Source organism: Oryx dammah, unplaced genomic scaffold (genome assembly GCF_014754425.2).
Source record: "Oryx dammah isolate SB20612 unplaced genomic scaffold, SCBI_Odam_1.1 HiC_scaffold_9, whole genome shotgun sequence".
Classification (NCBI taxonomy): Eukaryota; Metazoa; Chordata; class Mammalia; order Artiodactyla; family Bovidae; genus Oryx; species Oryx dammah.
The window spans coordinates 48,123,935-48,144,948 of record NW_024070193.1 but is presented as its reverse complement, the minus strand read 5'-3'; the positions used below and the strand labels follow the sequence as shown (position 1 = coordinate 48,144,948).

At 45.6% G+C, this 21,014-nt stretch overlaps 1 protein-coding gene across 3 annotated transcripts in view; it reads right to left on the bottom strand.

Annotated features, from left to right (window-relative positions):
* SCN10A (sodium voltage-gated channel alpha subunit 10) overlaps window positions 1–21,014 on the bottom strand; it is an 88,346-nt gene that overhangs the window by 34,429 nt on the left and 32,903 nt on the right. For 2 of the 3 annotated variants that reach the window (XM_040246208.1, XM_040246209.1), the window contains exons 8-14: window positions 20,434–20,575; window positions 20,089–20,286; window positions 19,187–19,357; window positions 14,791–15,084; window positions 12,090–12,198; window positions 6,563–6,801; window positions 2,934–3,107 (exon numbers count right to left, since the gene is read on the bottom strand). In XM_040246208.1, coding sequence (XP_040102142.1) covers window positions 2,934–3,107; window positions 6,563–6,801; window positions 12,090–12,198; window positions 14,791–15,084; window positions 19,187–19,357; window positions 20,089–20,286; window positions 20,434–20,575 — 1,327 coding nt within the window. The remainder of the gene's footprint in view (window positions 1–2,933; window positions 3,108–6,562; window positions 6,802–12,089; window positions 12,199–14,790; window positions 15,085–19,186; window positions 19,358–20,088; window positions 20,287–20,433; window positions 20,576–21,014) is intronic. The other variant, XM_040246210.1, reaches the window with a different exon arrangement.

Sequence of the window (21,014 nt, the reverse complement as noted above, 5' to 3'; positions counted from 1 at the left end):
TTAAGAACCGTGCTTCTAATTAACCTTTGAATCACAGAATAAATCAAATTTGAAATTAGGCAATATTTAAAACCAAAAATATGAAAAATTCTACTATCAAAGTAGTTCTTAGAAGGAAACTGAAGTCTTCGATGAATAGATTGGAAAAGAAAAAAGGTTGAAAATTCTGTCTTAAGAAGTTAGAAAAAATAAAATATGTAGAACAGAGGATGCAATTATGCAGGATTAATTGAGATAGAAAACATCAATGAAGTAGAGAGGATCAACAAGACGAAAGTTGGTTCTTGGAAAAGACTAATAAAATTGATGATCTTTGGCAAGACTAATAAAAAAGATAAGAGAAAGCACAAATCACCATTTTTAAGGAAAGAAAAAGATAGCAAATACACATGATATGGAACATTAAAAGATAACAGGATAGCATATACAACTTTATATCAATAAACTTGAAAATTCAGATAAGAAGGGAAAAGTTTTAGAAAAAACATAACTTACCAAAACCAATTGGAGAAACAGAAAATCTGACTATTTTCACAGACATTAAGAAAATTAAATCAGTAAGGGAAAATCTCGACCTCCAGATGGTTTCATTATTCTACTATACATAATTCTACTATACATATAAGACGGAGAAGGCAATGGCACCCCAGTCCGGTACTCTTGTCTGGAAAATCCCATGGATGGAGGAGCCTGGAAGGCTGCAGTCCATGGGGTAGCTAAGAGTCGGACACGACTGAGCAACTTCACTTTCATGCATCGGAGAAGAAAATGGCAACCCACTCCAGTGTTCTTGCCTGGAGAATCCCAGGGACAGGGGAGCCTGGTGGGCTGCCATCTGTGGGGTCACACAGAGTCGGACACGACTGAAGCGACTCAGCAGCAGCAGCAGCAGGATAACCTTGAAGCTCCAGTACTTTGGCCACATGATGTGAAGAGCCAACTCATTAGAAAAGATCCTGATGCTGGGAAAGATTGAAAGCAGGAGAAGGGGATGAGATGGTTGGATGGCATCACCGACTCAACGGACATGAGAAGCCTGGCATGCTGCAGTCCATGGGGTCACAGAGTCGGACACAGCTGAGTGACTGAACAAGGATAACCTTGATACCTGGATACTCAGATCTGGCAAGGACAATGAAAGTAAGAAAATTTCAGGCCAAATATTACTCATCAATATTGATGCAAATTTTTAAAAAAATTATTAGTGACCTGAATTTTCCAATGTGTATATAAAAAAATATCAGGATCAAGTTGGGTTTGTCCCAGGAATGCAAGGTTGATTTAACATTAGAAAATCAATTAGTATAATTCACCACTTTAACAGATTAGTGAAAATCATGTGATTACCTTAATCATGCAGAACAACGGATAAAATTAAACATCCAGTCATGATTAATATTCTCAACAAAAGAGAGCCTCCTAAACTGTTAAAAAAAAAATCTGCCACAAATATCAGACATGCTGAAATACTGAAAGCATTTTCTTTGAGATCAGGAAAACAGCAAGAATGTCTGCTATTAACACTTCTTTTCAATAGTGTACTGGATGTCCTAACCAGCACAGTAATGTAATAAAAAGAACCAAATGGCATAAAGATTAGAAAAGAAACAAAGCTCATCATTTGCATATGATACGATTGTGTTAACAAATTTAAAAGACTGCATAGATAAATCATGAGAATTAATAAGAGCTATCTGATATAAAAATATTAAATAGCAAAATGTTAGCAAAAAAAAAAAACCAACTGAAAAAGAACATTTAAAAAGAGATTTCACTTGAAATAGCATAATGAAGTAGGGAATATCTAGGAATATATCTAACAAAAAATATGTAGGAAATCCTTCATGGAGAAATTATAAAACTATTGAAAGGCTAAAATAAATGGATTGTGCGCCATTTTCATGGATCAGAAGACTACATAATGTAAAGGTTACATTTTTTTCCCAAACTGATCTAGGTATTATTACAATCCCAATAGAAAAAAAACCAACAACAATTTTGTGTGTATGTGGGTGTGTAACTCGGCCAGTTGATTCTAAAATCAGTTTGAAGTGCAGGGGCCATGGTAGCCTTTTCTTGGCACTTAGAGCAGCTTGTGGGACTTTAGTTCCTGGAGCAGGAATTGAACTCTAGCCCCCAGCTGTGAAAGGGCAGAATCCTAATCACTGGACCATCAGGGAATTCCTGGGGCCACAATATTCTTGAAGAAATAAAACAAGGTGGGTGACTTGCCTTACGGATACAGATGCCATGGGGACATCTCTTTTGTTAGGAATAGGGGAACCCCTTCAGTAGCGGGCGTCCCAGGCCTGAGCTGGGAGAAGAGCTTGGATGAGAGACTAGTAGGAGGTGGTTTTTGAGGTGAGTGAGACGTTGGGGTGGTGATCTGGGGACCAGGGAAGATGACCTCCTTGAGATGGGGGCGGGGGGCTCAAGTTGGTCAGCCTGGCTTCGAAATGCACATCTGAGGCTCACTCAGCAGCAGGGAGACTGGGTCAGCACTTAACCAGTCTGTCTCAGTTTGCCTCATCTCTCTGTGGGGATAGTAAAAGCAACTCCGTCCGGGTGATGTAAGCCTAAAATGAGGCGAGTTATGTCGAGGCTTTAGCTTTGTGCTTCTTTTATTGCCAGGGCTCAGGAAACAGTAGCTGCTGTGATTCTCACCTACTGTATTTGATAAGAGAACAACGGGGTGCTGGGTACTCCCCTCTAGGGGCAGATGAGGGGGCCCAGGAGAGGGAAGGCTCGCCTCCAGTCTGAGAAGTGGAATGCACCAAGTCTCCCAGGAGCTGCACCCCACATCCTCCCACAGGGACGGGAGAGGAAGAGGAAGCCGGCAGGTGGAGTCCCCAAAGGACAGAGTCTGCTTCCAGCACAGAGCCTGCCTGGATGTCAGGGCAGGGGTTCCCCAAATCGCCAAGAGAGCACATTACCAGGCGGAAGGTCCGCAGCACCGTCAGGCTCCCCTTCCGGGCCGCGCCCAGCTCTATCAGGCTCACGGTGACAATGATGCAGTCAAATATGTTCCACTTCTTCTGGAAGTAATAGTAGGGGTCCAAGGCTATGATTTTGAAGACCATTTCAGCAGTAAAAAACACGGTAAATACCTGCAGACAGAAACAGGGATTCATCTCAGCGGGGTCTGTGAGGTTGTGGGCAATGACAAGCAGGACAGGGGAGAAATGTCTTGTTTATAGAGTGGCAAATCCCTTTACTTCATTTTTATTCACTTTCTGTATCATCTGCGGACTCCTAAAGGATGAGGGATGGGAACACTCAGTGAGGCAGCATAGAGCAATCCGTAGACCAGTGCTCAGGTAATATGCATCAGTGTTTCCAGGCTTCAGTGTTTCCATCTGAATGGTGTTGGACACAGAGTAAGTGGATAATCATTAGGACAATAATTATTATATGGTGAAGTCTCTCAGTTGTGTCCGACTCTTTACGACCCCATGGACTGTAGCCTACCAGGCTCCTCTGTCCATGGGATTCTCCAGGCAATAGTACTGGAGTGGATTGCCATTTCCTTCTCCAGGGAATCTTCCCGACCCAGGGATCGAACCCAGGTCTCCCACATTGTAGACAGACGCTTTACCCAAGAAGTCAGTCTGGTCCAGGTGTTTAAAAGCAGGGATTGTGGGGCAACACAGGCCCAGATAAAAACACCAGCTCAGCCATTCCTAGCTTGTATGAGCTTGGACAAGGAAGGCATCCTCTACACTCATTTTCCTCATCCGTATGATGGGCTTTGGGCTTCCCTGGTGGCTCACTGGCAAAGAATCCACCTGTCAATGCAGGAGACCTGGGTTCGATCCCTGGGTTGGGAAGATCCCCTGGAGAAGGGAATGGCAAACCACTCCAGTGTTCTTGCCTGGGAAATCCCATGGATGGAGGAGCCTGGCGGGCTACAGTCCATGGGGTCACAGAGTCAGAGATGGGCTTAAGTGAGATAATGCATGTGCAGTTCTTAGCAAAGGTCCCAGCAGATAGTTCTTCATTAATCAATAATAGCTATTAGCAGGAACAATAATGATACGTTGTCTCTAAGATTCTTTCAGCTCTAAGTATCTTTAATGGTCTTAGGCAGGACAGAATTGTGATGTTGAGAGAGGTTAGGGCCAGGCTCAGGTCACACAACAACCAGCAGGGAAAGGAGGACACAGGTAAGGAAGAAACCAAAGACCAGGGCCAGGAGTTTTCTTTCATTTGCTCTCATCAGAGCTTCTTGCCAACCTGGCAAACAGAGGCAGTTACATCCCTTCTACAGAGAAGGAAATGACAGAGTTTAAGGGACTTTCCTGATGCCATAAGACTACACCTGTGAGATGCAAAGAGCATCTGTGAGTGTCCTTTGTAGGCAAGTCAGTGTGGTGTGGTGTGTTGGGGGTGAGGCCCTGTGCCCTACAGGGACCTTGGTCGCCTCTGGCTCCACTCTCACCATCTGTTTTACCTTGGCAAGATACTTAACCTCTCTGGGTCTAATGCTCTCTTTTGGGCTGTGAGATGGTGATAACCTCATGGCACTGTTGCAACGCTGAGATAACATTTATATAGCACCTGACTTACAATAAGCACCACACAGCCTGCCTTTCTTTCTTTTTGAAAACAACACTGGGCTCTGTCACAGCAGTAAAGGCCTTTGGTCTTTCTTGCCTTAACTTCTCCAACTGTAAAATCAGGTGTGGGCTCAGAGATCTCTTCCATAGGACCCTTGGGGTCTATGATGACTCTTGGCAATAAGCTCTCCCTTCTCTTTCCCTTTCCCTTTTTCAGATCAATTTTAAATAGAATATGTCTTCTTAGCCTGCGTTTTGGGGCTTCCCAGGTAGTTCAGCTGGAAGAATCTGCCTGCAACACAGGAGACCCCAGTTCTGTTCCTGGGTTGGGAACATGCCCTGGGGGAGGGCATGGAAACTCACTCCAGGATCCTAGCCTGGTGGGCTACAGTCCTTGGGGCCGCAGAGTCGGACACGATGGAGTGACTAAGCACAGCACAGCGCAGCGCAGCAGCCCACTCGCTGCTGAAACGCAAGGCACACTGGCTCCACAGTGTCCCAGAACCGACTGGCCTCCTTTCACATCCGTGAATTCTGGGGAAAGGAGAGATTTCTAGAGAAGTCACATTTCCTCTGGGACACCTCCATCTACCTGTCTGCAGCCTGCAAGGAGCTAGAAGAGCTGTAAGGACCTAGTAAGCCACCCAGTGGATGGACACTGGGGCGGGGGGACATGGAGGCAGGACCCCGACCTCTCAGCTTCTACTTTTCCTGTGTGCATGTGTGTGCCCATACACACATGCACACACTCCCTGTCATTTGCTCTGGTGCAATTCTCATACACTCACATACACACACATACACTCACACGCACACACATACACTCACACACACACACACTCACACGCACACACATACACTCACACACACACACACTCACACGCACACACACTCACACACACACACATACACCCACACGCACACACATACACCCACACGCACACACATACACTCACATGCACACACATACACTCACAGGCACACACATACACTTACAGGCACAATTGCTCCCTCACACACACATACACTAGCAGTCCTGTAAAGGGGATTAGCACTCAAGAGTTGAGAAGTGTGAGCTTCAGAGCCAGTTGGCCTGGGTTCAGACCTTGATGCTACCACTTGCTCACCTCTTGGGTAAATTATTTAACCTCCCGCACCTCGGTTCTTCCATCTGTGAAAGGGCATAATAATAGCACCTACTATATCAGGGTTTTTTGGGAAAATAAAATGAGATAACCCATGAGAAGCATCTGAGGTTATGTGGGGTCTGAAGTCAAATTCAGTTGGCTATTGTTACTGTGGGGCACGGGCTGAGGACAGGTCTCCTTTGAGTCTGATACTTTACTCAGCATGTAGAGAAATCTGGTACGGATTTTATCTTATTAAAAGGAAATAATACTAAAACGTTACGGAGGAAAATTTAAAGGAGAGTCCTGTCTAAACCAGATTTAAAAAAAAGTTTGGACTCCCTGCTTACGTGATGACAGCAACCACAGTCCCAGGCTCCCTCCCTCTCTCTATTTTCCCCTCCCTCCCGTCCCCTTTCTGCTCTTAAAGGACAGAACTGAAAAACCGCAGCCACTGTGTTTTGCAGTCACAAAAGCCACAGAGTTGGAAGGAAATGTGCAAGTCCGAAGGCTGTCTCTAGATGGGAACATGGCATTTATCGTCATTTCAAGGTAGAGGCAGCTGCAATCCCGAGAATTCAGCGGGGTCGGGGTGGGGTTTCCTAAGTTCTGTAAGTGGGGAGGGGGAGCTGCTGTCCCTAGGTCAGGGCTCTCGCAGTCCACCTCTCTGGGTTTGTTTATCTGAAAACAATTCCCACCAGTGCAGCCTGGTCCTCCAGACTTGACTTTCTGTGCTCAGTGTCCACGCATCTCCCACACTGTACCCTTGCTCTCAGCCAGCTAGATCAACACTCTGGAGACTGAGGGCATGCCGCCACCCTACCCAGAGCCGCCCCAGCCCTGACAGCGCGGGCAGCGGCTGCCAGGGCACTCACTCACGATGTTGCCAATCTGGAGCATGGCTTCAAAGGCGGGGCTCATGCCATAGTGCTCCATGGCCATGAAGACGGTGTTCACCACGATGCACAGGGTGATGGTGAGCTCTGCAAAGGGGTCCATCACAATTGCGAAGAGAAGCGTCTTGAGCTTCACCCATGTGGGGCAGCAATCCCAGATAAGATACTTCTGAGCCAAGCTGGTCAAGCAGGGTGGGCACCTCTGTTTAGACTCCTCGAGTTCTGCATCACAGGTGTGGTCAGTGACAACTTTCAGCCAGGCATGGACTCAGAACCCCACCCCATGGCCGGCCAGCCCCCAGACCTTGTAATTACTAATAACTACCACCTCCCACCTCCACTTCAGCGCTCACCCTCTCTCCCTCTGATTACCGTTTCCTGTTGTCTAGCAAGTGCAACCCAACCTCTGTCCCCATTTGGTCGTTCAAACCATGGACTGTACACTTTTTAACCGCTTTGCTTCATAGAGGTCATGTCTTTGCTTCTCAACTTACCCAGATCAGATTTCATGTCCACCCCTCCTTATACTCCCTTGCAACCCTGAGTCCCCTTGCCAGCTGCTCCTCCATTGACTTTCCTGGTAAAACCCCAACTCTGAACAAACCCAACATGCAGACAACTCTGTACCTGCACCCAACCTACTGAACTGGGTTAGAAAAAAAATAACAAAACTATGCTGACTGCTCCCAGCTTGTCACCGCCCAGAAATCCTGCCGTGTTTCTCCATTTCAGTCCTTCAGTCTTCCAGACCTGCATTTCTCACTACCTCCTGTCTCCTCCAACTTCTCCCTCCTCCTCTCTAATTCTCACTCTCTGCTGATGAGTAATTATTAAATAGTTATCCACGAGGAAAGGTAACATGAGAGTGATACACACTGTTGTTACTGGAATAGGTACACATTTCTCAAAACACAAACACAGGTATGCAAAAAATGTGACGTAAGGTTTTTTCCCCCTGTAACTGAATTCAATTTACGCATCAAGTCCCCAACTAGGGGAATTCATTTTGGTTAGTTCAAAGTCTGTTACTACTCATTATCTGATGTTGTGTCTGAGTTCTGGGGATCTCAAGGTTGGCGGAGGGTTGAGCTGGTCCTTAGTCATCGCCAAGTGTATTTCACATGAGTCATCAATGTTCCCATCTGGTAGCTGGTGGGAGAGCCATGGAGATGGCTGTTCCCTGTTTAACTCTCACTCATCTCCTTCTGTAGCCTTAAGTGGGAACAAAGGGATCATCCAAATACTCTCCTGTAATGCCAGGGCCACAGGGCAACCTGTGAGGCTGCCTCAGGCCCTTTCTATGCAGATATGTTACTGGCCCCCTCTACCCTACAGTTATGCTGCGCCAGGTATGTGAGTCTCCCTCTAAGACTTGCTACCTCTGGCTTCACCTAGAAAGTAAGGCACGGATCGGCTGCGTTTTCAAGTCCCTCAGATTTCTTTCTTTCTTTCTTTTTTGGGTGTCTATTGTCCACCATGTCCTCCTCTGCAGTGAGAATTCAGCCCAGGACTGGGTGGAGAGCCAGGGCCCCTTCTCAGGGGCACACAAACATCCAAACTCCCTTCTCCCTCCTCCAGCATAGGACATTTTAAAATTGTCCACAGGGGATAAATAACTGGATATGACTAAGGCCGTGCTTTCCACACCCTGAGGCAAAACAAAGGCTGGATAAGAAGACAGGTCTTATACTCAGAGTAAGAAAGATATAGCCATGCTCTTTGGGAACTCAAGTGCCAGGTGGCCACTCTCTTTTCCACCTCTTGGTTTGCTGTCAGCAATTAGAACTTGGATCCATCCTTGGGGAGACTGAGTGGAATTCCTACCTGATTGATGGAACTCTGAATTAATAAGGATTTAGTAAACTTAAGGATTCGATGGGCGTGAGTCTGGGTGAACTCCGGGAGTTGGTGATGGACAGGGAGGCCTGGCGTGCTGCGATTCATGGGGCTGCAAAGAGTCGGACACGACTGAGCGACTGAACTGAACAGAAACTTAACAATTAATTTACTGAAATTACCTTCTAACACTCAGCATGAGCCTGAGACAGAAATTAAGTTATAAGATGTAAAAGTTATAGCCATGAAATATACTGGAACAATTTTTCCATGTTTGAAAACTAAAGACTGTTAAATTTCCTGCAAACCTGAGTGGTAGCTTGAAATTCCCCAGTGCGTGTTAGGTCACTTCCTCCCCCTGCTCTGCATGGTGGATGGAAATTCCCCAACCAAGAATTGAACCCACGCCTCTCTTTCCCATGTAGTGGCAGCGCGGAGTCTCAACCACTGGACCACCTGGGAAGTTCTGCATCACTTTTTAAAATCTAAGTTTGTGAATACATATGAAGCAGATAAAGAACAATATTGCATAGGAACCTGGAATGTTAGATTCATAAATCAAGGTTAATTGGGCGTGGTCAAATAGGAGACTGACAAGATTGAACACTGGCATCTTAGCAATCAGTGAACTAAAATGGATGGGGATGGGAGAATTTAATTCAGATGACCATTCAATCTACTACTGTGGGCAAGAATCCCTTAGAAGAAATGGAGCAGCCCTCATAGTCAACAAAAGAGTCCAAAGCACAGTACTTGGGTGCCACCCCAAAACGACAGAATGATCTTATTCTGTTTCTAAGGCAAACACTCAACATTGCAATAATCCAAGTTGATACCCCAAACACTGATGCCAAAGAAGCTGAAGTTGACCAGTTTTATGAAGACCTACAACACCTTCTAGAACTAACACCAAAAAAAGATGTCCTTTTCAACACAGGGGATTAAAATGCAAAAATAGGAAGTCAAGAGCTGCCCAGAAAAACAGGCAAGTTTGGCCTTGAAATACAAAATGAAGCAGAGCAAAGGCTAACAGAGTTTTGTCAAGGGAACATGCTAGTCATAGCAAACATCCTTCCCAACAACCCAAGAAACGACTCTACACATGGACATCACCAGGTGGTCAATACCAAAATCAGATTGACTGCGTTCTTTGCAGCTGAAGATGGAGAAGCTCTATATGAGACCTGGAGCTGACTGTGGCTCAAATCATGAGCTCCTTGTTGCAAAATTCAGGCTTAAGAAAGTACGGAAAACCACCAGGCCACTCAGGTATGACCTAAATCAAGTCCCTTATAATTATATAGTGAAGATGGCAAATAGATTCAAGGGATTAGATCTGGTAGAGAGAGTGTCTGAATAACTATGGATGGAGGTTCGTAACATTGTACAGGAGGCAGTGGCCAAAATCATCCCAAAGAAAATGAAAGGCAAGAAGGTAAAATGGTTGTCTAAAGAGGCTTTACAAATAGCTGAGGGAAGAAGGGAAGTGAAAGGCAAAGGAGAAATGCAAAGATATACCCAATTGAAAGCAGAGTTCCAGAGAATAGCAAGGAGAGATAAGAAGGCCTTCTTAAATGAGCAATGCAAAGAAATAGAGGAAAACAATAGAATGGGAAAGACTAGAGATCTTGTCAAGAAAACTGGAGATATCAAGGGAACATTTCATAGAAGAAAGGGTACGATAAAGGACAGAAATGGTAAGGACCTAACAGAAGCAGAAGCGGTTAAGAAGAGGTGGCAAGAATACACGGAAGAACTATACCAAAAAGGTCTTAAGACCTGGATAACCATGAAGGTGTGGTCACTCACCTAGAGCCGGACATTCTGGAGTGTGAAGTTAAGTGGGCCTTAGGAAGCATCACTACAAATAAAGCTAGTGGAGGTGATGGAATTCCAGTTAAGCTATTCAAAATCCTAAAAGATGATGCTGTTAAAGTGTTGCACTCAATATGGCAGCAACTTTGGAAAACTCAGCAGTGGCCCCAGGACGAGAAAAGGTCAGTTTTCATTCCAATCCCAAAGAAAGGCAATGCTAAAGAATGTTCCAACTACCATGCAATTGCACTCACTTCACATGCTAGCAAGGTTATGCTCAGAATCCTTCAAGTTAGGCTTTAGCAGTACATGAACCAAGAACTTCCAGATGTGCAAGCTGGATTTAGAAAAGACAGAGGAACCAGAGATCAAATTGTCAATATTCGCTGGATCATGGAGAAAGCAAGAGAATTCTAGAAAAACATGCACTTCTGCTTCGTTGACTATGCTAAAGTCTTTGACTATATGGATAACAACAAATTGTAGAAAATTCTTTAAAAGATGGAATACCAGACCATCTTAAATGTCCCCTGGGAAACCTGTATGTGTGTCAAGAAAAGTGACAGCTAGAACTGGCCATGGAACAACTGACTGGTTACAAACTGGGAAAGGAGTACATCGAGGCTTATTTAACTTACATGTGGAGTATATCATGCAAAATGCTGGGCTGGATGAATCACAAACTGGAATTAAGATTGCTGGGAAAAATATCAACAACCTCAGATATGCTGATGATACCACTGTAATGGCAGAAAGTTTAGAGGAACTAAAGAGCCTCTTGATGAAAGTGAAAGAGGAGAGTGATGAAAAAGCTGGCTTAAAACTCTACATTGAGAAAACTACAATCATGGCATCCAGTCCCATCACTTCATGGCAAATAGATGGGGAAAAAATGGAAACAGTGACAGACTTTATTTTCTTGGGTTCCAAAAATCACTGCAGATGGTGACTGCAACAATGAAATTAAAAGATGCTTGCTCCTTGGAAGAAAAGCTATGACAAAACTAGATAGCATATTAAAAAGCAGAGACATCACTTTGCCGACAAAGCGCCATATAGTCAAAGTCATGGTTTTTCCAGTAATCATGTCCAGATGTGAGAGCTGGACTATAAAGAAGACTGAGCATCGAAGAACTGATGCTTACGAAGTGTGGTGCTGGAGAAGACTCTTCAGAGTCCCTTGGACAGCAAGATCAAAGCAGTCAATCCTAAAGGAAATCAACCCTGAATATTCATTGGAAGAACTGATGCTGAAGGTGAAGCTCCAATAATTTGGCCACTTGATGTGAACAACTGACTCATTGGAAAAGACCCGGTTGCTTGGAAGGATTGACGGCGGAAGGAGAAGGGGGTGGCAGAGGATGAGATGGTTAGATAGTATCACGAACTCAATGGACATGAATCTGAGCAAACTCCAGGGAATAGTGGAGGACAGAGGAGCTGGCATCTTGCATTCCGTGGGGTCACAAAGAGTCAAACACAACTTAGCAACTGAACAACAACAAAATAAAGCAGATGTTAATTTGAATAAGAAAGGAACTAGAGGATTTCAGTCACAGGATTCTATGATTTTTGAAAATTTATCCACATTTTAAAAACCACATTGATAGGCTGATTCATGTTGTTGTACAGCAGAAACCAACACAACATTGTAAAGCAATTATTCTCCAATTAAAAATAAATTTGATAAAAAACCACTGATAAAGGGTTATGGAACGAGAGCATAAAAAGAGTAATATTTATGATCCCAGGACACAGAGATGAGTGCCCTTCGACACAAGTTTGGGGCATCCCATCTTCTGCATGTAAGGGGCCTTATCATGGCATACTGAAAAGGAGTTCCAGTGAGAAATACTTACCCTCGAGGACAGAGGTCATGATACTGACAACACTCATTGCCCTTTGGACTCGGAAAGGTTCATTCAAGTAGTCTGCTGTTAGGAATGTCTTCTGTCCTGCATCAGATGCCTGCTGGAACAGAAATAGAATCAGGACACTCTCCAAATCGAAGTTTTCAGTGGCAAAGACTGATCACTCGGCCTCTTATTGGCCTATCTTGGGTGGTTGCAAGCTGCCCAGTGAAGCTATGATCCTCTGCAGTCACGCTTGGAGTAAAGGGTCTGTTGCATGAACTTGGGGTAAGAGCTCAGACATGAAGAATAGGACACAGAGCTGGGATCCAACCAGAGCCTGGGTTCATAGTTGACAGATGATCTGGGCTCACCTGACGCCTTGCTGACTCTTGTTCTAGGATAGGTACCTGAGCACCAGAGCAGAGATAGAGCTGCCTCAAGGGTCTCTGAGGTGTTTACCAAAGGGAGGTGGGAAATGCAGAGGCATCGGGCCAGGCAGTCATTATTGGACTTCTGCTGGGATGTGCACGTACCATTCACACAGAACCCCTACACCACAATAGGCTTCCTTGCCCTCCCTCCTAAGAGGCCCGTATCTTTCCCAGTACATGACCTGGTTCCAATTCTACATGGTCTCTTTCTGAGGGGATGCTTATGTGTCTTGATTGTCTAGTTCTTAGTTTCTGACACAGTCCTTTTGATTCTTCCCTCTCTGGGCCTCTATTGGAAGTTCTGTCTGGGTTCTGTGCCAGGCCCCTAACTCTAGTCACACACATACCCTGGATGTGGGGAGTCCCAGGTTCATAGATGCACAAACCATTCAGAATACAAATTCAACAAGTGTTTACTGAGCACCTGCTGTAGGTGAGGCTCATAGTAAGTACTTCATACATACAAAGAAAGTTTGGAAAGTTCTCAATTGTGAGGACTCAACAAAAGGTTCTAGCATCTACTGCTATTATTGATCAGACATATATATAAACGAAAGGGCTCTGTGATTCCACTTAACCCTCTAGCCATTTAGAAACCTTTTAATAAGGTTTTTACAAGAGGAAACATGGAGGCTTGAAGAATTTAAGGGACTTGCTAATGGTGACTCAGTTGGTAAATGGCACAATGTGAATGAAGTTCAGGTCTACGTAACGTGGAAGGGCTTAAGGAGTTCATCTTGCACTAGCTGATAATTTCACTGAAATGAATCAAGGCTGGAATATTAGGAAAGTGGTAAGCCACAGAACAACAACAAAGTTTCTTGAATGAGGCATTTTCTAGAGTGTTAAAGTACCTCCCGCAGCCTGGTGTTGACCTGAGGGCTCTGGGTTGGCGATTCTCAGTTGATCCTCGGAGGACCTACCCTCCACCATCTCTGCCCTGCTCCATACTTGGGGAGGGTGACCTGGGCAAACTGAATCACCCTCACCCTCTGGTTCTGGTCAGGTCTGGCCAGTGGGAGGCACAGATAGGAGATCAGAGGCTGAGAGGAGGGAGGAGTCACTATCTGCCAGCTGGCTACTTCTCTGCTGGGCTGTTGCTGGGCCGCCTTCTGTTAGGCCGCCTCTCACATAAAGTGGCAGCGCTGGCTGGGCTCTGGTTCTTCCCCTCATTCCTGCAGCCTAGGTGGGTTACAGCTTCCCACTGTGGCTAGTCTTTCAGTGCTTCACTGCCCCTTCTTTGTTCTTGAGTCCAGAGCACACCTCTTCAATACTTCCATAAACTCCAGCTGCCCACTGCAGCGGCTTATCTGTTTCTTGCTGGGACTCTGAATCCATGTATCCAGTCAGGGATGGAGCTAAGGTAACTCTGTGAGACTTAGCCAAGTCACTAGAACCATGTAATGGTCAGCTCAGAAGTCTGTGTGCAGACCACTCTGTGTCCTGGACTGGCCAGAGGGCAAAAGAAAAACAGAGAAGCAAGTTTTGAAGCTGGAAGGAGATTTTAATTAAATCACAGCTCCAATTGGATGAGGAGTCTCTGATTTGCCATTAAACTCTATGATTATTCTATTAAGAGTGTTGGCCAGTTAGTCACTGTTGCCTAATTTGTGCATTTTGGCAAGTTCTGTCTTCTCCAAGTCAAGTTAGGGATACTCTGCTTCTGCTAAGATCTGTCCAGGGCATCTCCCAGGATTTCTCTGAGTCTTAATTGTCAAGCCCAAGATAGTTTGCACACAGTTACAGGCAAGAAGAGAAGAACATTTTTTTTTTTTTTTCATACTCATCTAGGGACCAAATAGGCCTATCTCTAAAGCAGTGATAGGGAAGAGGGACAGAGAAACTCCAGCAGGGAAAGAAATCAGAGCAGTTGGAAAATAGTCTGTGTCACTTGTTGTTTAGTCACTAAGTCATGTCTGACTCTTTTGTGACCCCATGGACTGTGGCCCACTAGGCTCCTCATCCATGGGATTTCCCAGGCGAGAATACTCGAGTAGGTTGCCATTTCCTTCTCCAGGGGAATCTTCCCAATCCAGGGATCAAGCCTGGGTCTCCTGCATTGCAGGTGGATTCTTTACAGAGTAAACCAGAAGACAGGTTTGATTTCAGGTAAATCCAACTGCTCTCTCTGGGTCTCACCGGTCCTGCCTGTAGAATGAGGGTAGCTGCAGAGGGATGTCTAAATGATCCTTCCATGGGTAACACACAAGGCTTTTTGGCCTGAGGCCTCTAGCTTCAGAGCAGCCCCAGAGAGCCTGGAGCATTCACAAACTCACCGAGACTTCGATGACTCCAGGGGCAAGCTCTCCAGTGGTCATTTTGGGAGCTCCATCTTCTCCACACCCTGAGCCACGGTTGAGGGTTTGAGGCAGTGGACTCCTAGGGAGGGGGCCTTGCTGGCCTGCACCCCTAAGCATCAGCAGAGAGCCATGACGGCTTTCATGGTCTCCAGGAAAGACTCCATCATCTGTGACCCCATCAGGGAATGAGATGTCTCTGCCAGGGGCCTGGAAGTGGAACACACTGCCGTGGCTAGCCCGGCGTCTCCCAGTGGTGAGGCCTAGGAAAGACTGGGCATTGCCCCCAAAAAGCAGGAAAGAAGATAGCCTGGAAGATCATCCTGCAGGCAAATCTGGAACTCAACACTTCCCTCCACCCACTCCCACTTCCCTGCCTCAGCCTCATGACCCTCCTATGGAAAATTAAAGACAGATCTATGGAGTGCTCTAGGTATACAGAGAGGGAAAAGAGGAAAAGAATATTCTTAACTCGTCTGGGAAAAGGCCAACACTGAAAAGAGACTGCAAGGTGCTCAAGATCAGCAAATAGGTCATCATGGCCAAGGATATGTCAGAGGACAAACTTGTCACCCAGGTGGGTCAGTTGTTTGCCAATCTTTGGCCATGGGGCTGGACAAAGGTATCTTAGGTTCCCTGCTTCAGTGCAAAGCTGTGACCTCAGGAGACAGTTATGTACACCAACACAGAAATAAGCTTGGTAAAGGGTTGTTGAATGAACGAGCGCTCTTTATTTTCTGAAAATTAGGTCTGACAATTCATTAGATCCAGTCTACATGGGTGTGAGAGTTTGTGTTGCAAAGGAGGAGACAAAAGCTTTGTAATATAATGAGCTTCCAGGATCCCTTGAGGCAAGCGTTGAACAGTCAACAATGGGGAGATTGTAGGGAGAGTTGCAGTCTAATTTCCTGGAAGAATAGTGCCATTCCTCCAAATCAATAAACATTTCCCATCAAAATCTTCCTCTAAGGGAATCGTGTGGTGTACAGTTGCCAGAGGAAAGGAGCTAATTCATAGGCCTCGAGCCCCTGGAGGGTTAGTATGCTGGGTTGGCTGGTTCCCACAACCATGAACATGACCAGACAACTTATCAGTTCTGTCCTCAGCTCATAGAAAGTGCTTCTTTCTTTTTTTAAATTAATTTTTATTGAAGTATAGTTGCTTTGCAATGTTGTGTTCCTTTCTACTATACAGCAAAATGAATCAACTGTGAAAGAAAAAGTGTTAGTTGTCAGTTGCATCCAACTCTTTCCATGGACTGTAGCCTGCCAGGCTCCTCTGTCCATGGGATTCTCCAGGCAAGAATACTGGAGTGGGTTGCCATGCCCTTCTCCAGGGGATCTTCCCAACCCAGAGACTGAGCCTAGGTCTCCTGCATCACAGGAGGATTCTTTACTGTCTGAGTCACCAGGGTTAACTATACATGTACATGTATCTCCTCTTTCTTGGATTTCCATCCCATTTAGGTCACCACAGTGCCTTGAGGAGAGTTCCCTGTGCTACAGAGTAGGTTCTCATTAGTTATCTATTTTATATATAGTAGGCAATTGCACCCCACTCTAGTACTCTTGCCTGGAAAATCCCATGGACGGAGGAGCCTGGTGGGCTGCAGTCCATGGGGTCGCTAAGAGTCAGACACGACTGAGTGACTTCACTTTCACTTTTCACTTTCATGCTTTGGAGAAGGAAATGGCAACCCACTCCAGTGTTCTTGCCTGGAGAATCCCAGGGACGGGGGAGCCTGGTGGGCTGCCGTCTATGGGGTTGCACAGAGTCAGACACGACTGAGGCAACTTATCAATTTAGCAACAGTGTATATATGTCCATCCCAATCTCCCAGTTCCTCCCACCACCCTTCTGAATTGGTTTGTTCTCTACATCTGTATCTCTACTTCTGCTTTACAAATGGGATCACCCATAACATTTTTCTAGATTCCACATAGATGTATTAATATATAATATTTGTTTTTCTCTTCATAGAAAGTGTTTCTAAAATCTAAACTTTGACTTCCTATCAAACTCAGATCATATTGCTGAATTTCCCCTCCCTTACTTAATTTCTTTTACTTACTAAATTATTAAAGTTGGAACACTTTGTCAATTAAAGCCCTCTTGACCTATCCCCATCTCCCTCAGAATTGAAGTTTGCTTTCTTGATGATTTGGAGCCTAGTCCTGTGCAGCAATCTTCACTGTAATTCAGTATTAAAAACACAGCACTCTTTGTCTAGAATATATGTCCAAGGACTGTGAACTCATAAAATCCATGTATCCTTCCCACTTTTGAAGCAAAGGAGCAAAATTCGCAAGTCCTTATTAAAGATGTGACGACTGAATCATATGCACTCAGGCACTGAGCAAACCAAGAAACTAAGAAGAAAATTTTGGTCCTGTATTTATCAAGCAGGGTCTCCTTGGCCACAACCTCATATTTCAGAATTAACCTATTTGGCAAATGGTGGACAATGGCCTCTGAATCTAAGTATTGGACTTGCCTTAAAATCATTCAAGCAGATCAACTGGTCTCCTGTGTGTTCCCTGAAAGCCCTGCTGCGTCTCTCTGCTAAGTGCTACCCCCAGTCTCCCTCTCATTACCGCTGATCAGAAAATGGCTTTTTATTAAAACTGCCTATGGTCTGTTTACTACAATAACACACGTGGGAAAGAAGGGAGGGAATGCCTTAACAAACAGAAACTCCAACCAGTTAGCACTAAGGAAGTACCCAAACAACGTCTCCCTGTCCTTAGAACAAACGTGATCTTTCTGCCTGGAAAACATTCTTTCTCAAACCCTCCCTGTCCTCAGTTACTGGAGGACTGACTCACTATTTACTAAGAACTTCAATTATCCCCTCCTTCATGAAGCCTTTCCTGATACACTCTCACCGTCATAAGAATAGACGTTCCTGCTCCTATTCCGCAAACAACATCTATCTGTCCCTAATATAGTATTCAACACATAGCTGTTTCTATATCTGCCTCCTCCACCCAAATGGAAGTTCTTGAAAAATGGGCCATGCTTTAGTCAACTCTTTATACCAAGCACCTAGTATTGTTGAATTAGAAAGGGATGTTTCCTCTTTTGCCCTTTGAAGGTAAATCTAGCTAGAGAGACAAGCACACACACACACACACCAGACAATTATTGGACATCCAAGGGCTAATCTATGTGGAGTTGACTGAATGGGAGAAATTAAAGCCCAGTTCAGAGTGTCACTGACATGTCCACAGAAGCTGTGATTTATCCTGCCCTGAGGCTGTCAGAGCTCCAGACAAAGCCCAGTTTGAAACAGCTTCTGAACTGTGCCCTGTTCATGCCAGGTGTTGCTCAAAAGAGGCAGAGCAGACTCTCATAAATGCTGGTGTGTGGGTGTCACCGAGGCCAGAGTGCGTGGCAGTGTGTCTGTGTATGGACATGCACACAGAAGTCTGGGGGTTGCCGAGATCCTATTCCAAAAAGTGACACATCTTTCAGAGGAGCACAAGGAAAAGAAATCAAGAGGGAAGTGAGATCCAGCAGCTCTGAAAAATAACCATGTCAAGCCCCTTTCGCGTACTTCTAGTGTGGGACCTACTCTACCACAAAGGGGTTATTATCTCTGAGGCCTGTTGAAAGGGTACATTCGGGGTACACAAGACTTTCAAGGGAGAGGGAGCTGGTGGGAGGAAACCAGGTGAGTACCGGGACTCTTGGAGTGGGAGGTAGCAGGTGATGACGAGAGGGAAAATTGCTACTGGGTCTGAAATGAGGTCCTGAAGGTATTCCCAGGCTGGATTGTTACCACGAGACAGGTGCCAGGATCTCCTGGGCCAACAGTAGGTGAGAACTTGAGCTGGAGGAGCTGAGGCATGAGGTTAGAAAGAAGCTTTTAAATGATTTCAGCACCATGAACAAGGACCCCTCTCCTGCTCCAGAACTGCAGATGAGAGGGTCAGAAGGAAGCTGACCCTTGACGCCCAACAGGTTCACAGACACCTCATGGTCAGCATGTTCAAACCACCTGTCCTATCTAGAATCCAGATTTCTTCCTCTGGTGAGCCTCTCTTAGAATCACTACCTACTTAAGTGGCCGACCTGGAAACCTGGGAGTCATTTTGGACTTCTCCCTTCTTTTGCAACAGTCCTAGTCTTGTTGATTCCCTCAAGCTCCCATAAAAGTCTTTATAATCCACACTTTTCCCCATCCATAATGTCCCTGCCCTAGTTTAGGCCCCCGTTGGCAGTGGTGGGGGAAGAGGGGGTGGATTATCAAAACATCCTCCTAGGCTCTGCGCCTCCAGTTATCTCTCTGCTACCAACCTCTTTCCACTTCAAAAGCTTTCCATGGAAGCTGCATAAGTGGGTTATCTTTCAGGCACAAGCCTGAGCCCCTTACCATTCGGTGCTGGTTGTAAGACTCAGACCGGAGTGACTTGTTGTCGTCTGTGGAGCCCTCTGACACCCTTGACTTCATTCTGTGTTTTCTTTCACCGGCAGTTTTGGAGGCCAAGGGGGATCCATTGTGAGACTGGAGAGAGGCTGTGTCAACCCCCAGTGCTGCGAGCACCTGAGGGGAGAGAACAGCAGCTATCGCCGACAGCATCTGGATGTGCTCAGCATAAATGCATGTCCCCCAGACAGTGGGTGAGGGCTTCTCAACCAGAGGAGGTCTGATTCAGGACCAGAGTGGTGGTTGGATTGAGACACAGCAAAGAGCCACCTCTAGGTCACCTCCCTCATTCATAGCCTTGTAGTAAACTCTGTGGATGCCCTGTCCAGGTTTCTCTTACCAGGTCAGTACACTCATCTCCAGCTGCTTGAATGTTAGTAAACATCACTAATGTTAGTAACCCATTAGTAAATGGGTTACAGCTGTAGGATTCTGCAGAAAATTTCCTTTGACTGTACATTTGGCTTGAGCAAGCATGGAGGTACGAAGGGCCAGTCCTCTTGCCTCCAGGCAGGGCTACCTCTGTGGAACAAGTCATACCCTGGAGCTCCCCATGGGATCAGGTCAAAGTAGTCTCTAGCAGAGGCCACTTCCTTATTTAATTCTTCCCTTGTTCCATCCTGCTAACTTTGATCTCCTCCTCAGAGCACCCCTCAGTGAATCACTTGCACAGGCTCCTCATTTGGGTGCTTTTTTTGAGAAAATCTAACCTAAGATAGTCCCTGAGATAAGATGAATCTTGCTATGGTTCCCTAAAATGACAGCCTTAACATAAGCGACTGGTCCAGATGTCTGCCCAACTGTGAAAGGCCTACAACAGACTTCGCAAAGGTCCAGCCCTCACTGACCTCCTGCTCTGTCCGGAGCATCTCAAGGGCCTCCTGGAACTTCTTCTCCTTGGCTTCAATTTCATCAATGGTTGCCTGGTTCTGCTCCTCATATGCCATGGTGACCACAGCCAAGATCAAATTGACCAGGTAGAAAGACCCCAGGAAGATAACAAGCACGAAAAAAACCATATAGATTTTCCCAGAAGCCCTCAGGGTCTGCAGAGTCAAGAGAAAAAAAAGAGAAATGTGTACCCGGATAACATGGCCTCCTGATGTGGTCAGAGTCCTCCAGGAAAAAACGTAGCCATGCAACAAACGCTCCAAACTCCAACCGAGTGTGTGTGGAGACATGCAGACCAATACCTGCTGGTAGAGGCGTTCCCAGGAATCCTGTGTCATGAGGCGAAACATTGAGAGAAAAGCCCAAGCGAAGGAATCAAAGCTGGTATAGTTAAAATCTGGGTTGTCAGATGTCTTAAGGCAGAAATAACCTTCAGGGCAGTGTCTGCGGCAAGAACAGATAAGGCTGTCAATCACACAGACTTCTGTTTACTGGGGCCAAGACAGTCCAGGGCTGCCAGAAGACCTGAGGGTTTGAAGTCAAAGACTGGAGTTCAAGGCCTAGCCTTATTCTCATTAGCTGAGTGACCTTGGACATTCAGCCTCTTTAAGCCTCAGTTTCTTTTGCCTGTTAAGTGGGATAATAATGTTAGGAAGCCACTTACCAAAACTGCCCACCGTGGCCAGACACAAAAATAACTTCTTACATGAGTTACGACAACAAGTCCTACTAAGGAAACTACAAACTGCTGCCAAAACCAGCTAGAAGAATTCAGGAGGGAGCAGACACCAGCCCCTAATAATCCTGCAAACCTCCCAGAAACCCTTGCTCTGGAATCCATCTTGATTGATAGATGTGTGAGCCACCAGGAAGGGCCCTGAAG